Genomic DNA, 16,484 nt, shown 5'->3' with positions numbered 1-16,484 from the left:
TGATTCACTGGAAAAGACCCTGATGCTGGGAAAGATTGAAGGCAGGAGCAGAAGGGGACAACAGATGATGAGATGGTTGGATGGCATATGAGTTTGAGCAAGCTCTGGGAGTTGGTGATGGACAGGGAAGCCTGGCATGCTGCAGTCCATGAGGTTGCAAAGAGTCAGACACGACTGAGCAACTGAACTGAACTGAGAGTCTTACCTATAGAGTGTGAGAGACAGCTTGATTATAGTAAAACGAAGACCATAGTTATCAGGTCCACAACTTCTAGATTGTCCTCCATCCTCAAAAACCCCCCCTGCTGTGTAAGTAGTGAGTAGGTTTTACATTTTGTATGTGTTCATTGTTGACCAGCAAGCTCCAGGTTTCTCAGGCTTACCTGGAGCCCCAAGTGTTCATGAAAAAGGAAAACTGGTAAATGTCTGGGCAACAATTATAGTAGGCATCAGACACATTATGGAAACCAAGGAGGACTAGGAAATAATTAACCTAAAACCTGAGGTTGGTGCAGCACCTTGAAAACACTGTCATGTTGACTAAGTCTTGGCTCCCTGTTGTCTCTCTGTAAAACAGGAAGTTAGTGTCATTCTGGTATTTATCACAAGAGGAAACCATGCAGAAAGGTTAAACGTCCACAGTCCACTCCCCATCGTAATGTTGCCCTTAGTGGTTTTCCATCCCAAGTACTCTGGCTTCAAGAGCCCCACACATCGTGATCAGTCAATCGTAAATATTTATTAGGTCATCCTAACCCCTGGGAAGATATTACCCAGAACTTTTTTTTACATGTTTCCAAATGGACAGACGTGTGGTGAAAGGAAGCTGCATGTGGCTGTACTCTTATTCTCTCTGACCCAGGAGTGACGACAAGGAAGCAGTGGGCGTGTTGGTCAACTGTCCTGCCTACTACAGCGTCTCTGCTCCCAAGGCTGAGCTTCTCAACAAAATCAAAGCTATGCCAGAAGAGGTGAACGAGGAAGAGGAGCAGGCAGACATCAACGAAAAGAAGGTAAAGAAAGAATGGGGGGCTTTGTTCTGCTCCCCCAGAAAGGTAGTTCTTGCAGGCTTACTGGGGCCTTACAGCAGCGGCGGGTGGGGGCCGGGGGGAGGGCTGTGACATCACCAGCCTCGTGGAGCCATCGGAGATTCTCCACGTGCAGGGCACTTGGAACAGTTGCCTCACAGCTGCCCTGTCATTGTCCTTTTTACAAATGGCAAAAGTGAAGGGTAGAGGGATTAAGGTGGATTTCCTACAAGTCACACAGCTAGGACTAGAACCCAGGTCCCTTGCTTCCTGGTTCAACATGGGGATCCCGACACTGTTCTCAGCAGTTGACCAACCAATGCCAATGGTCTATGTCATTTTCATTTCGTGTTTCATGGTCAAAAGAAAAACTAGGAAGTCTAGAAACTTTAAGGAAAAAGAGACTGATTGTCAAAAGATACTTCGAGAAAAGGAAGTATTATTCTTTAGATCCCCTCCCCTGTACCACAGGGAAAAGCTTGAAAGCACAGTGTTGGGATTGAGTTGTTAGCATTTGCTGCTTCTACAGAAATTTTAAATGTAAAGCACTTTCAGAATGACCGTGATGCTGGTGTCTTCTCACACGCCCTGGACATCTCAGCCCAGCTGTGCCCAGCTGCTTTCCCCACAGCCCCAGAGGGGCTGCCTGCCTCTGTGCTTATAGCTCTTCATACGTCTCAGGCCGGTCTGCTGAAAAGGGCTCTTTGTTGAAAAACTCGCCTCGTGCTGAGCCAGGAATGTAAGTGCTTCTCAGTGGTGCCAGTTCCAGGAAAGCTTCTCATGTGATTCTGTTTCATTTATTCCATAGTATGTGTCCTAAGCTCTCTTGTTTATGTGTTGGAATGAGACCAGAGGATATAGACCGTGGGAGCAAGGAGCAATGGGGCAGGAGGATTTAGGGGTTTTAGAAACACCTCCGTCAGTGACATTCTCTCTTCTACTGACTCACAGCGCATGGCTAACAGGCTGACACGATGCAGCTGCTGTGGTAACACAGGTTCTCCTAGCCCAAGGCCTCCCTACGTCCACGCCATAGCCTGTCTCCTGGCCCCCATTCAATGGGATTGGAGGGGGAAACCACCTTGCTATAGTCTGTCTATATTTATACCAAAGAGGGGGGGCTATAGAAACACCCTTAGAAATATCAAGTTGCCATAACATCTTTAACCGAATATTTTACAGTTGTTTTGTTTTTTGCGTGTAGACATACCCTGCCCTACAGTAGCAGTGTGGCAAATTATCTGTTGCTTTTTCCTCCCCATCTTAATTTTATTTTTTTCACTGCTTTTTCATCACTTTATCATCACCCTCTCACTCGAAGGATTATGTGACAAGAAGTATTTTTAGACTGAGAACTGAAGGACCAGAGGATTAATGCTCACAGGAAATGACATTAGGTACTATTTGTCGAGCAAGTCTTAGTCCCAGATGTGGGCTGTGTTTTTTTTTACTTAGTGCTTTATTACCTTCTTTATTTACACAAAACTGCTTTGATGCCTGTGTTGTCACATTTTAGGCTGAATTAATTAGAGTGAGTCAGGAGAGAAAGAGAAGGGGGGCATTCAAGACAAAGGGTATAGCCCAGGAGAAGAGGCAGAGGTGTGAAAAAGCATTGGGAGCTAGTATGTATTGAAGGGAGATACTTCCAGGAGGCTTGATATTATGATTAAATCAGAATTTACCAAATTTAGAGGCTAACCAAGAAAGGCCATGAATGGCAGGAAGGAGATGAAATGGGGAGGATTCATGGAGGCAGGAGGTCATGGAGGTCACATGGGGCTTTGTCTGAAATGCTAAAATTTGGATTTTATCATGTGACAGTGGAGAACCTTATGAGATTGTTTTAATAAACTGCAGGTTTATTAATGTGTAATAGAATGTGTGTGTGTGACTTGCATTTATATATCTGGTCAGGAAACAGGAACTATGTAGGCTTTAATTGATGTTGTTGAAGGCATTTATTAATAGATTCAGCATGAAGTTGAAATGCAGTTCTCTCCCTGGTGGCTCAGATGGTAAAGCGTCTACCTACAATGCGGGAGACCCGGGTTCAATCCCTGGGTCAGGAAGATCCTCTGGAGAAGGAAATGGCAACCCACTCCAGTACTCTTGCCTGGAAAATCCCATGGGTGGAGGAGCGTGGTAGGCCACAGTCCATGGGGTCTCAAAGAGTCGGACACGACTGAGTGACTTCACTTTCACTTGTCAGTTTCCTGATATATAACAAGCTTTTCTAAGGATGGTTTTAAAACATGATGCTTGGTCAAGATTGTTTTAAGGCCGAGTATAGCCTTCCACCAAATTCTGCAAAGCAATAATATGCTCCCTAATGTTAGTAATAACCTAACGTGTATTTCTTGGCATGGAACTCACTAAGTGTCAATGGAAACTACGGTCCTGATTTATTAATATTTTAAAACTTAAAATTAGCATTTCGAATCCATTCTCCTTTAACATACTTTTTATTTATATATCCTGGATGATGAATTATAATATTGCCCAGACAGTAAAGAATCTGCCTGCAGTGCAGGAGACCTGGGTTCAATTCCTGGGTCGAGAAGATCCCCTGGAGAAGGAAATGGCAACCCACTCCAGTATTCTTGCATGGGAAATCCCATGGACGGAGGAGCCTGGAGGGCTACCGTCCATGGGGGTCACATAGAGTCAGACACAGCTAGGCGACTAACATACTTTATATAAGTATTACTTAAAATATAAAATACTCACTGTGTGAACTTCTGACAGACATAAAATCTAAAGACAGTTTAATACTTCTAACTGGCTAAACCCTGCCATATCTGTTAGACAAAGATCTGCTTAACCAGATCCCATGATTCTCTGTTCTGAAGGCCAGAAGACTTTGGCTCAGAGACTTGGTGGAATATTTCAAAAAGAATCTGTTGTTCCTTAGAACTGGCTTTCCCCAGGAGACCAGTAGTGACCCAGATGACTCTCAACTGCCTGTCTCTGTTGCTCTTGCTTCATTCTTGAAGTTCCAAGCTTCCCTCTGGTCTGTCTTCTTTCAGCCTGAAAAACTTCCTTTAATGTTTCTGTTTTTAAGCATTTTTCTGCTGGTGACAAATTCTTTTAGTTTTCCTTCATCTAAGAATGTCCATATTCTACTGTCATTTCTAAAGAATTTTTATTTTACTGGATATGGAATTCTGGGTTGACTGTTCTTTTCTTTCAGCACTGTAAAAATGTTGTCTCATTTCTTCTTGCTTCCATCGTTTCTGATGAGAAATGCACAGCCGTTGAATACTTGTTCCTTTTATATGGAATGTGTTGTTTTTATCTGACCGCTTTCAAATTTTTCTTTGATTTTTTCAGCAGTTTGGTTATGATGTGCATGGGCCTTATTTTTTTCATTTGTCCTGTTGGGGTTTGCTAAGCTTCTTAATTCTATAAACTTATGTCTATCACTAAATTCAGGATGTTATTAGCCAGTATGTCTTCAAATTTTTTTTTTTTTAATGTGCTAATCTTTTCCTTTTCTCCTTTTGGGACTCCGGTGACACAAATATTAGACCTTTTGATATGGCCCTGCAAGTCTGAAACTATTTGTTCATGTTTTTGATGTTTTCTGTCCATTCGTTCAAATTGGATTATTTCTATTGATCTGTCTTCAATTTCACTGACTTTCCTGCATTCTGCCAGTGATTTTTTTTTTTTTTTTTTTTTCAAATATTCCAGTTTTCAGTTGTAAAATTTCCATTCAGTTACTGTTTTGTAGTGTCTGGCTATTCATTTCAGGAGTGTTTACTTCTACCATGGAGCATAGTTACAAAAGTTTTTTAAAGGCTTCGATAGTCCCAGCGTTTGTTTATCTCAGGGTTAGCACCTGTTGGTGGTCTTCCCCTGAGAGCTGCTCACATTTTACTGGTTCTTTTCATATGGGGTAATATGGTATTTGAACAGTTTGAGAATTATGTTGTGAGACTCTGGGTTCTGTGAAAATCCTCCGGAGAATGTGGATTCATTGTTTTGTTTTCACAAGCAGTCAGCCTAGTGAGGTTCAGGCTGCAAGTTCCGTCCCACCCCTGGGTGTTGGTCCCGGTGTCAGTTCGGTTTTCAGAACCTCTGCTGTCTCCTGTGTGTCTGTCCCCCACGGGCACCTTTCAGGGCTGAGCTGGAGGCTCGGCTGAGTTGTTCTGTCACAGTTCAGTCCTGAAAGCCTCAGCTGTGCTGCTTTGGGTCTGTCCCACACGTACAGCTTCTGGGTGAGCCAGGACTTGGGCAGTTCCGACCCAGAGTTAGGGGGTCTCCCTTTCCTGCTCTCTCCTGTCCAGTCTTCCCACGCCTCCTCCCATCCCCCTCCAGCCTCTGGCTCCCAGAGGCCCCTTTCCCTGCACCTCTGGCTAGAAATAGAAAGACACGTTCTCACAATGTCACAGCAGCCTGCGTGGCCGTACTGTCTACATGGGCCTCCCCTCGATAAGAGAAAGAAATAGTGGGGAGACCCCCTTACAGTTTCAGTCCATGGGGTCATTTTCCCAGTTCCTCTAGACAGAAAGAAGGGTTTTCTCTTGGAGTTTTAAGTGCTCACGCCATGTGGCTGTGCAAGAAGAGTCGCCTCAGGGAATGGGGCCGGAAAGGGAGGAAAAAAATGAGAAGGAAGGGGAAGAACAGGATTTTTGCCACAAGCTTTATCCCACAGAAGGCGGGGCTTCTTTCAGCATTTTTGCTCCCATACCATCCCTGCAGTTCAGTGTTGAGGCTATTCCCAGAGCAGAGCCAGAACATAAAAAGGGGGAGAAACAGGAAGCTCACCCCAGTCTGGGTCATCCTTCAGGCTTGCTCCCTTCCCAGCGAGCTGCCAGTTAACCTTGCAGAGCCCTCTGCAGGGTCAGGGTGTGAGCTGTAAGAATGGGGGAGGGGGCCTGACATGGGCTTCTGACATCTGCCCGCCATCAGCCCCGTCCCGGGGTTTATCATCAGGGAGAGAGATGTGGCAGATTTACATCCAGGAAAGTCTCTAGTAGCTACGTGTGGACTCAGACAGTAGGAAGAGAGGGTAGTTGGAAGGGTTACAGCTGCCCAGGAACGTGATGATACGGGTCAGAGAGGGAGGTGTAGGAGGAGCAGTGAGAAGCCGATGGATTTTAGTTTTCAAGAGAGGAAGTAAAAGTGGACAACCTGTTAGCAGATTAATATTACACATGGAGCACGGAAGAGAGGAAAGAGGGCTGACTCCGGGGTTCCTGGCTGAGGGGACTGTTGTGACAGAAACAGGAAAGGAGAGGGAGGGAGGAAGATGAGCTGCATTGAATTTTGAGGAATTTAATCACGCTTCTTCTTGTATGTCAGAGATTCCTGTTACCAGGAACCAAGAGATCTCAGAACCAAGAGATCAAATTAGGTAAATGTGACAGTGTTCTGGTCATAAGCCTTCCTGAGAGAAAACGAGAACCACTGTTGACAGCGTGCTGGAGAGTGTCTGCCTTGGCAGTGGGTCCCCCCCACCCCTGACCTTTCTGCTTTGTCAGGCCACACAACATGGGATGGAGACTTGCTCAGGACAAAAACTGCCCCTGACTTCTCTCTTGAGTGAAACGCAGCTAAAGAGAAACAGCCCATGCTGCTGCTTGGATCCTCAAGTTGAATGTCTTTAACTCGTCCCAGTTTTTACCAGCAGGAGCCTAAATTTCTCTGCCCTCAAACCCTAGCCATGCGGCCATGTCAGTTGCTCAGTCACGTCCGACTCTTTGCTGTCCCACGAACTGTAGCACGCCAGGCTCCTCTATCCATGGAATTCTTCAGGCAGGAATACTGGAGTGGGTAGCCATGCCCTCCTCCAGGGGATCTTCTCAGCTGAGGGATCGAACCCAGGTCTCCCACGTGGGCAGATGGATTCTTTCTTTACCACTGAACCACCTGGGAAGCCCTAAGGGTCCTGAATTACTCTGTTTAGATGAAGACAGGCCATTGGTCGAGGCTGACTGTGTGTGTAGTGACATTATTGGCAACCCTGTCAGCACAAGTCTCCTTAGCAGAAGGCAAAACAGTGTTGGGGGTGGGGAGTGGTTGGCTATCTTCCCCTAGGGTCATCTACCCAAGTGACTGACTGGTATATGTTCTTCAAGGGGCTACCTAATTTTAACCATAGCACAAAAGAGGAACAACTTAAATGTGTAACACTTTTTATATTTTCCAAAGTGCTTGCTTCATCTTACCTGAGCCTCACAACATTCCTCTGAGCTGTTTTAACATAACAACAAAAAGCCTGAATCCTGCAGCTAGTGACCTGGGTCTAAGCCCAGTGCTGCTCCTTTCTGTCTGCCTGAGCTTGGGCAAGTGACATAACTGCTGTCCGCCTCACTTTCCTCATCTGTAAAAGGGGGATAACAGCACCCATCTCACTGGGTTGTTGTCAGTAGTAATTGAAAATAGGAAAGTGCCTAAATGGTGCCTGGCACAGAGAAAGAGCTCTGTAACTAAACAGAATGATTATTTTCAGGCAGACATTAGGATGCCCATGCTATGGATGAGAAAAGCAGATACAAAAAGTTGAGTGACTGGCCTGAGAATGAATTTCTGTCATAGCCAGATCTCCTGACTCCTGGTCCAGTGTCTGCATTGGTGCTGGAACCGTGAGGAGGTGGACCGGGCCCAGAAGGATTTCAGCCTGCAGATGGCAAGGTGGAAGGGAGGGGCTGTTAAACTATATTTCCAGAGAGAACCCTTATTAAGAGCAGCTCAGGTGGGTGAGTTAACAGTTTATGCCAGATGAGAAGTGGTTATATGTCGATGATTTTGCAAATTAATTAGCTCCTGAGAGACTAGTAAGTTATTTTTAAAAAATCAAAACACCTCTCCCCTCTCTCCCATTGAATTCCATGGGTATAAGTTGGTAGGTTTTTTTGAAAAGATCTGCCTGGCAGAGAAATGGCTATTGAATACAGCCAACTTTCCCTTGCTACCTTCAGTTATTCAAATCCGTCTTTAACTACATTTTAAAATCTAAATCTCCACATGTTAAGGGCTTGGTAAAATGAAAAATTCAAATACCATCCAAATGTGCAACCTTTGGGTCAGGAGTGCTTGGTGTGACTGCTCAGTGATGCTGGTATTAGCCGATCTGGCTGGGCTCTGACGGATCACATTACAGCCCCGCCAATAGCTTTCAGAAATCAAAATGCAGAATGTAGATGGCTCTTCCTGCAGAAGCCTCCCTGAGTCACTTCTAGGCATTTTCTTCTCGTTCTGTCCATCCTTGTCTCATGAAGCCCAGAGTTCACGTCAGCTCCTGTACAGGCAGACCTATGATTCTTCTGCTAACGTTGGTGTCTTTGAAAAACAAAACAGAGCAGGCGCCAAGCATTGCCTCTGCTGTCCCAAGAGTGTGCAGACAGCAGCTGCCTGCCTGAGACCTGCGAGCAGGCCCCAAGCACTGCCCCCACCACCCCAGGAGTATGCACGGGCCTCTGCATCTGCACAGCGCGTATCAAGGGGACAGCGGCCAGCACATGCTGGGGAAGGAGACAGCCAGCACCCAAACTAAAAGCAGCCCCTCGGTTCTGGGAAAGATGGCAGAGTAGAAGGACCCGAGCTCGCCCCGTCTCACGAAAACACCAAAATCACAACTAACTGCTGAGCAACCAGTGACCAAAAAGACTGGAATCTACCAGAAGAGATATTTTTACATTGAAAGACGAAGAAGAAGTCTCAGTAAGACAGAAGGTGGGGGGACACTTTCACAACATCATCAAACCCCATACCTGCCAGGTGGGTGACCCACAAACTGGAAAATAATTATGTCACAGACATTCTCCCACAAGAGCGAGAGTCCTGAGCCCTACATCAGGCTCTCCAGCCTGAGGGTCTGGTATCAGGAGGAGGAAACCCCAGTGGGGCTTGAGTTCAGGAGTTCCACAGGACTGGGGGAAAGAGAGACACCATTCTTGGAGGATGCACACAAGGTTTCACACACACTGGGACAGTAACGCCGCAGTAGCCTGAACTGGACCTACCTGAGTCCTGGAAGGTCTCCTGGAGGAGCAGGGGTCAGCTATGGTTCACAGGGGAGCAAGGATACTGGTGGCAGAGGCCCCAGAGACTATTGATCAGTGTGAGCTCTCCTGGAGGTCTGCCATTTTGGTATTACAACCTGGTCCCACCCAACAGCCTACAGACCAGTGCTGGAACACTCAGGCCAAACAACCCACAGGAACACAGCCCCACCCATCAGCAGACAGGCTGAGCTCACAGCCACCTCTAAACACACCCCTTGATACAGCCCTGCCCACCAGAGGGGCAGGACCCAGCTCCATCTACCAGCGGGCAGACACCAGTCCCTCCCACCAAGAAGCCTGCACAAGCCCCAGGACCAGCCTCACCCACCAGGGAGCAGACACTGGCAGCAAGAGGAGCTGTGATCCTGCAGCCTGAGAAGTGGAGACCACAGAAAGACAAAATGAGACGATAGAGAAATATGTTCCAGATGAAGGAACAAGATAAAAACCCACAACTAAGTGAAGTAGAGAGAGGCAACCTATCTGGAAATGAATTTAGAGTACCGACAGCAAAGATAATCCAAGATCTCCAGAAAAAGAATGGAGGCGCAAGTCAAGAGCATACCAGAGATGTTTAACAAAGAGTAGAAGATTTAAGGAACAAAGAAACAGAGATGAACAATACAGATGAACAGAACAACAATACAAATAAACAGGAATGAAAGATACGCTTGAAGGAGTCAATTATTCTGTTGTTAAAACAAAAGAATGGATAAGTGAGCTGGAAGACGGAATGGTAGAAACTGCTGCCACGAAACAGAATAAACAGAAATGAGGACAGAAACTGACAGATATCGAAAATAAACTTATGGTTACCAAAGGGGAAACGTGGGGGGAAAAGGATAAATTAGGAACTTGGGATTAACATATACACACTACTATAAAGTAGGTAACTAACAAGGATTTACTGTACATGGCGAACACTACTGAGTATTCTGTGAAAACCTATATGAGAAAAGAATCTAAAAAATGAATATGTTTATGTGTAACTGAAACACTTTGCCGTACCCCTGAAACATAACATTGTAAATCAGCTAGACTCCAATAAAATTAAAGCTAAGAAACAAAAAACAAAAGGCAGGGTCTGCAGAGGGAAGACTTGAGTGGGCTAGATGCTGACCCCGGTGGCTGTTCAGCCTTCTTTGACCCATCCTTACCCACTGAACCCCGCTCGCTTGGTGGCTGCCCTTCTAGTACCGCTGAACTGTCACCTTTAATTCAAGCCAGAACTTGGACATTTCAAGGACATCTGTGAACCCTATTTAAACTGAAGGAGCCTGAGAAAATTAGGGAGCCAAGTTCAGTAGAAGCTCAGAAGAAGAGTTCTCCCTTCTCTTCACCACTCACCCCCACATCTGAGGACAGACTTACTGGTTAATGCTCACTTGCCGATTAAAACTCAGCACGGCCCACTGTCCCGATTTCCTCACCTCGTGCACTGCATAGATGAGTGAGTATCTCCTACAAGACCGCTGGGAAGGCTCAGGGAGATAGTCTGTAGACTTCCTCACCATGTCTGGCTCATAGTAATTGCTCCACAAGTGGTATCCGTGATTAATACTCAGCTGTGTAATCGCAGGCAAATCCCTAGTTCCTTTGACTCTCAGCTGCTCTATTTGTTAAACAAGAATATATACTCTGCCTGCCTGTGGTATTGTTGTGAGGATCAAATGAGAACATGTCTTGAAAAGACTTTTAAAAGTGAGCAGTGAACAAACCAGCTGGGAAGGCAGTGTTGTGCACAGCACGACGTGACTGGACAATATTCCAAGGCAACGTGTGATTGTGCATAGCCTGTGAGGACTGAATAGATTCTGAGAAAGGAAAGGAGACTGTGGTCTAAGGTTGGGGCCAGTCCATACAGAGCAGAGGAGGGCCTTCAGCTGAGCGTCAAAAAAAAAGACAGGAAGGATGCGACTAGAAGTGGATCTTGTCACCTCTGACCACTCGGGTGGCTAACTTTTCCTGTGTGTCTCCTCTCTCGTGACAGGCGGAGCTGATCGGAAGCCTCACCCACAAGCTCGAGACCCTCCAGGAAGCCAAGGGGAGCCTGCTGATGGACATCAAGCTCAATAATGCCCTGGGGGAGGAGGTGGAGGCCTGGATCAGTGAGCTCTGCAAGCCCAACGAGATCGACAAGTACAAGATGTTCATCGGGGACTTGGACAAGGTGGTAAACCTGCTCCTGTCCCTCTCGGGGCGCCTGGCCCGTGTGGAGAACGTGCTCAGTGGCCTTGGTGAAGACGCCAGCAACGAGGAAAGGGTAGGCGGCCTAGCATCTCCCTTCGAGTCTCCTCCCTGCCTCCCCTGAGTCCCATGTACACAGAGAAGTATGGTGAGACAGGAGTCCTAGAGAAGACCACCATCTCCCTGGGGCAGGGAGAGGGGTCTGGCATACAGGGGAGCAGGGCAGAGAGGGGAAGGCAGCTCCCACGCCAGGATGTCATGTCATGACACCTCAGCCTCAAGGGTACTTACTAGGAAAGTAGAAATGTGGGCGCCAGAGTTCCTTTCCTTCCTTTCTGTCCCAGAAAAAGGCAAAAGGCATAATGAAGATGGACATTAAAAACGAGAGGAATGACGAAGCTATTGGGGATGAGGAGAGGGCCCAGGAACATGAGCTCAGGCTCCAGGGAAGCTGCAGGTGAGGGGCCAGGGATGCCAAGGGAGGACGTGCCCGCCATTGTCACCGCACCCCTCGCTGGAAGAACGGAACATCATCAGTGGTGACAAGACACAGAATCCCAGGGCGCCCTCTGGGTCAGGCACTGTGGCCGTAGATGCTGTAGGCGCAGCCTCAGGGAGTTCTCACCAGAGGCACGTAAGTGACGCAGCCAGGACAGGAGTCCTGCTATGGTCCCCAGGCGTAATCCACCTCCTTGAACTTCATCGCAGAGCTACAGAGCATTCTTCACCTGCTCATCTGTGCAGCAGATATTTCCTCTGTGTCTGGTATGGGCCACCATCTGGTGTAGGCACTTGGGATACTCTGAATAAAGCAGTCCGATCCCCGCCCGCATGGGACTTACTTACCAAAGAGGTCAGACAATAAACAGAGCTGTAACTTCACGTACATGCCGACTGACCAGCACTCCAGCCAGTAAGAGGCAGCTCTTTTGCTTCCTGGCCCCTGGAAATTAGGGATTTCCCAATCATTTCTCCGAATGTACTGCCTTAAAAGGAAAGGTATGTCTTGGCAAATAGATTTTTGAAAGATTAGAAGAGATCTAGATGGTAAGCATTTAGGAATGGGACTCTGAGCGCCCAGGACCCCAAACCCCCACCCTGGACCAGTGCCCACCTGTGTATATGTGCCAGGCCTTTGTTCCCTCTAGACAGTTTCCCTAGAAACTAACTGTCCTTGACTCCAAAGTGTTGTCCCTCCCGCCTTCCTTCCATCCAGCGAGCAGAGAACAAGAACCTGTCAAATTCCAGCTGTTCCGCGTGCTAGGGCTGACACTGGCTGGAAACAGCCCCCCCACCGAAGGCACTCACCAGACAGTGCGGAGGACCAGTGTGGAAGCAGCGATTGTGTCTAGTGTGCTTCTGCGCAGTGATAAACTCAGGGCCACGGGAGCACTCTTCATGTGGTACTGGGGTCAGGAGGGACTTCACACGAGTGCCACTCGAGTGGCGTCTAGAGGGCTTTCTTAATGCCAGTCGGACTGATGGGAAAAGCTTCACCATTAAGAAGGAATGTTATGGACAAAGCCCAGGCAGGAACTGAATTACATGTGGTTGGTATGTCTAGAACATAGAGTGATTCCTTGACTTACTTGTTTTTAAGGGAGACCAAGAAGGGCTTCCCAGGTGGCGCTAGTGGTAAAGAATCTGCCTGCCAACTCGGGAGACATAAGATTCATAGTTTCAATCCCTGGGTCAGGAAGATCCCCTAGAGGAGGGCAGCAACCCACTCTACTATTCTTGCCTGGAGAATTCCATGGACAGAGGAGCCTGGTGGGCTCACAGTCCATAGGGTCGCAAGAGTTGGACACGACGTAGTACACAGGCAAGAAGGGATAATGAAGCTGCCCAGTCCCCATGGGGCTAGCATCAGTGGGGAAGCCATTATCACCTCTGGACCCGGAGAAGCAGAAGGAAGGGGCCCTTAGCAGAACTGTAGCCATAGCTCTGGAGGAAAGGTTTCAGCCACTGCCACCTGGCAAGGAGAGAGCCAGGAATACAGGCCTCAGTGTCGTCTTTCTCCCACCTCCCAGTCCCCTGCCGTGGCTGCCACTGGCCGAACCCAGCACCCAGCAGGGTTCAGCTTCACCAGACATTGAGACAGGCTGAGGAGAGTGGGTCTGGAGGGATAGTAGAATCCAGTGCAGAAAATCCTCACCAAGACCTGTGGGTCAGTACTTTAGAATTTAGCCTGGAGAGCCTTGAACTCATTTCGTTACATGATCGGCCTAGGGAGTGGGGAGAAGGATGTTACCATGGGGAGACTTCTAGAAAGATGGGTTTAGGCTGTTAATTTAGACCATTGTCTTGGGGATAAAGAACAGGGAGTGACTTAGAGCATGAGTTTGAATCAGCAGGGCATGTTAGATGAGGGGAAGGACAGAACAGAAGGTAATTCCAAGTTTCTTGTTCGGTCACCTGGCTGGATGCCGCAGGTCTATGAGATAGGGAATACTGGAGCAGTACTTAGAGGAAGATGAGCTGTTCCAGAATTGAGCTCAACTTAACACTTAAATGCCATCTATACTCTTAAGTACACATAAATGCTTGCTCACCTGCAGAATACATCAGGATTAGTTTTTATTGTTGTTCAGTCACTAAGTCAGGTCTGACTTTATGCAACCTCATGGAGTGCAGCATGCTAGGCTCCTCTGTCCACTGTCTCCCAGAGTTTGCTCAAATTCACATCTGTTGATTTGATGATGCTGTCTAACCATCTCATCCTCTGTTGCCGGCTTCTCCTTTTGTCTTCAATCCTTCCCAGCATCAGGGTCTTTTCCAGTGAGTCAGCTCTTTGAATCAAGTGGCCAAAGTATTAGAGCTTCAGCATCAGTCCTTCCAGTGAATATTCAGGACTGATTTCCTTTGGGATTGACTGGTTTGATCTCCTTGCAGTCCAAGGGACTCTCAAGAGACTTCTCCAACACCACAGTTCAAAAACATCAGTTCTTCAGCACTCAGACTTTTTTATGGTCCAGTGCTCATATCCATACATGACTACTGGAAAAACTGTAACTTTGACTTCCTTGATAATTGGCCTTTTTTTCCCTTCAATTTTTTAATTATGGTAAACTACATAAAGGACTTCCCAGGTGTCTCAGTGCTAACAAAAAAAATCCACCTGCCAGTGCAAGAGACACAAGAGACACGAGTTCAATCCCTGGGGTGGGATGATCCCAACCTGGACTCCTGGAGAAGGAAATGGCAATCCACTCCAGTATTCTTGTCTGGAAAATTCCATGGACAGGGGACCCTGGTGGGCTTCAGTCCATGGGGTCACAGAGAGTCTGAGACAATTGAGCACACAGCACCTAGGCTTCCCTGGTGGCTCAGTGGTAAAGAATCCGCCTGCCAATGCAGGGGGTGAGGGTTCAGTCCCTGGGTCAGGAAGATCCCCTGGAGGAGGAAATGGCAACCCACTCCAGTATTCCTGCCTGGAGCATCCATGGACAGAGGAGCCTGGGTTGCTACCTCCCATGGGCTCGCAAGAGTTGGACACGACTTAGCAACTAAACCATCACCACCACATATAAAATTTGCTGTCTTAACCATTTGTAGCTGTACAGTTCAGTAGTGTTAAGTATATTTACATCGCTGTGCAACAGATCTCCAGAATTTTTTTCATCTCGCAAAACTCTATATCCATTGAAACAAGTCCTCCACTCTCCCCTCCCCCCAGGCCCTGGCAATCACCGTCCTACTTCATGCCGTTAGGACTTTGACTACTCTTAAGGACCCCCTACAAGTGGAATCCTGATTGTCCTTTTAAGACTAGAAGCCTCAAGTAAAGCCGTAATGCCTCTCTAATTAAAGCTGGACCATACATAAGCACCATAAGGGTAATAAGCTGATTTTCAAAACACTTGAGCCATCTCCCTACTTTAGAGTGACAGTTGAAATAGCATCTTAGATATTGTCCCGTCCTATAAAAAAATCTCTCTGCAGGCAGTGTGGCTCTCTTTCCCCCAAAAAACTGGCCCTCTGCTGACCCACTCATCTCGCCCTGGCAGAGCTCACTCAACGAGAAGAGGAAGGTCCTGTCTGCTCAGCACGAGGACGCCCGGGAGCTCAAGGAGAACGTGGATCGGAGGGAGCGCGTGGTGCTGGACATCCTGGCCAATTACCTCTCTGAAGAGCAGCTCCAAGATTACCGGCATTTCGTGAAAATGAAGTCGACACTCCTCATCGAGCAGCGAGAGCTGGACGACAAGATCAAGCTGGGCCAGGAGCAGGTCAAGTGCCTGCTAGAGAGCCTTCCCTCGGACTTCGTGCCCAAGGCCGGGGCCCTGGCTCTGCCCCCAGGCCTCGCTGGCGATGTGACTCCCGTGGGGGGCTGGACTGGCAGTGGTGTTTTCCCAGCGGTGACCTCCCCACTTTAACCTCTTCTCCAGTACCCACCCAAAAGACTACCCCTTCTCTCAACACTATTTAATCTGAAAAATGTTTCAGTACAAGCCACCCATTAAGCTCTGTGGGTTATTGGGGGTTTTTTTCTGGATAAAAGGAAAAAATTCCATCCAGGAAAAAGCCTGTCCTTCTCCTTCTTGCCCTTCATGATTGATCTCCCGAGAGCTTGCATGCCACTGGGAGGTGACCCCCTTTCTATTGTTACTTCATAGTAGAAAGAAAATTAATGAAACTGTGAGAACTGATCAGAGGGTGTCTGATTGATCGCTTAGTTTTCACAGGCCGAGGCAACACGGATCCGTGGGTGTCACCCTCAGGACCGCACCCACAGTGGCCTTCCCTGCCTGTGGGCAGTGCTTCCTGACGACAAGTACGGCGTACTTATCAGTGAAGGGCCTGCGACATAACGCCTTACAGAGCAACACACACACGGGAGAAAATTGTCCAACCTTGAACACTGTTATTTATATTTTTAAAAATGAAAAAGATCATTGTGTGCTAACCACTTACTTGATTCTGTTCTGTGGTGGATGTAGACAGTTATGTTTGAGCTTTGTATTTTGTGAGAACCTTAATGAAACGAATTCCAAAGACAGTCACCTTGAGTGTGGAGACTTTTTTTCTTAAACTCCTGACATGTGAGTTGAGCTTCAGCGCTTGTTTTAAACGGAGTATGGGAAGTCCCAGCCGCCACCGCTGGCAGCTCACCACTTTACCCCTGCAACAAGCGGAACACCACACTCCTGCCCAGGAAGGCTTTGTGCGCCACGGTCATCACAGCCTTCCCCAGTGCTTCTGGTCATTATCCCTGGGGCAGAGACAAAGCTAAAGTCCACTGATGAGGCCAAGTCTC

At 47.5% G+C, this 16,484-nt stretch overlaps 1 protein-coding gene across 6 annotated transcripts in view; it reads left to right on the top strand.

The window, feature by feature from the left end:
* Window positions 1-16,230, top strand: part of SHROOM3 (shroom family member 3) — a 335,191-nt gene extending 318,961 nt beyond the window's left edge. For all 6 annotated transcript variants that reach the window (XM_044945747.2, XM_044945752.2, XM_044945748.2 and 3 more), the window contains 3 exons: window positions 863-1,013; window positions 11,031-11,303; window positions 15,235-16,230. In XM_044945747.2, the coding sequence (XP_044801682.2) occupies window positions 863-1,013; window positions 11,031-11,303; window positions 15,235-15,603 (793 nt within the window). In that variant the 3' untranslated portion in view covers window positions 15,604-16,230. The remainder of the gene's footprint in view (window positions 1-862; window positions 1,014-11,030; window positions 11,304-15,234) is intronic.
* Window positions 16,231-16,484: the final 254 nt, after the last annotated feature.

The sequence above is a fragment of the Bubalus bubalis genome, chromosome 7 (genome assembly GCF_019923935.1).
Source record: "Bubalus bubalis isolate 160015118507 breed Murrah chromosome 7, NDDB_SH_1, whole genome shotgun sequence".
Taxonomy (NCBI): domain Eukaryota; kingdom Metazoa; phylum Chordata; class Mammalia; order Artiodactyla; family Bovidae; genus Bubalus; species Bubalus bubalis.
The sequence above is the reverse complement of the archived record's forward strand: the minus strand, read 5'-3'. Positions and strand labels throughout refer to the sequence as shown.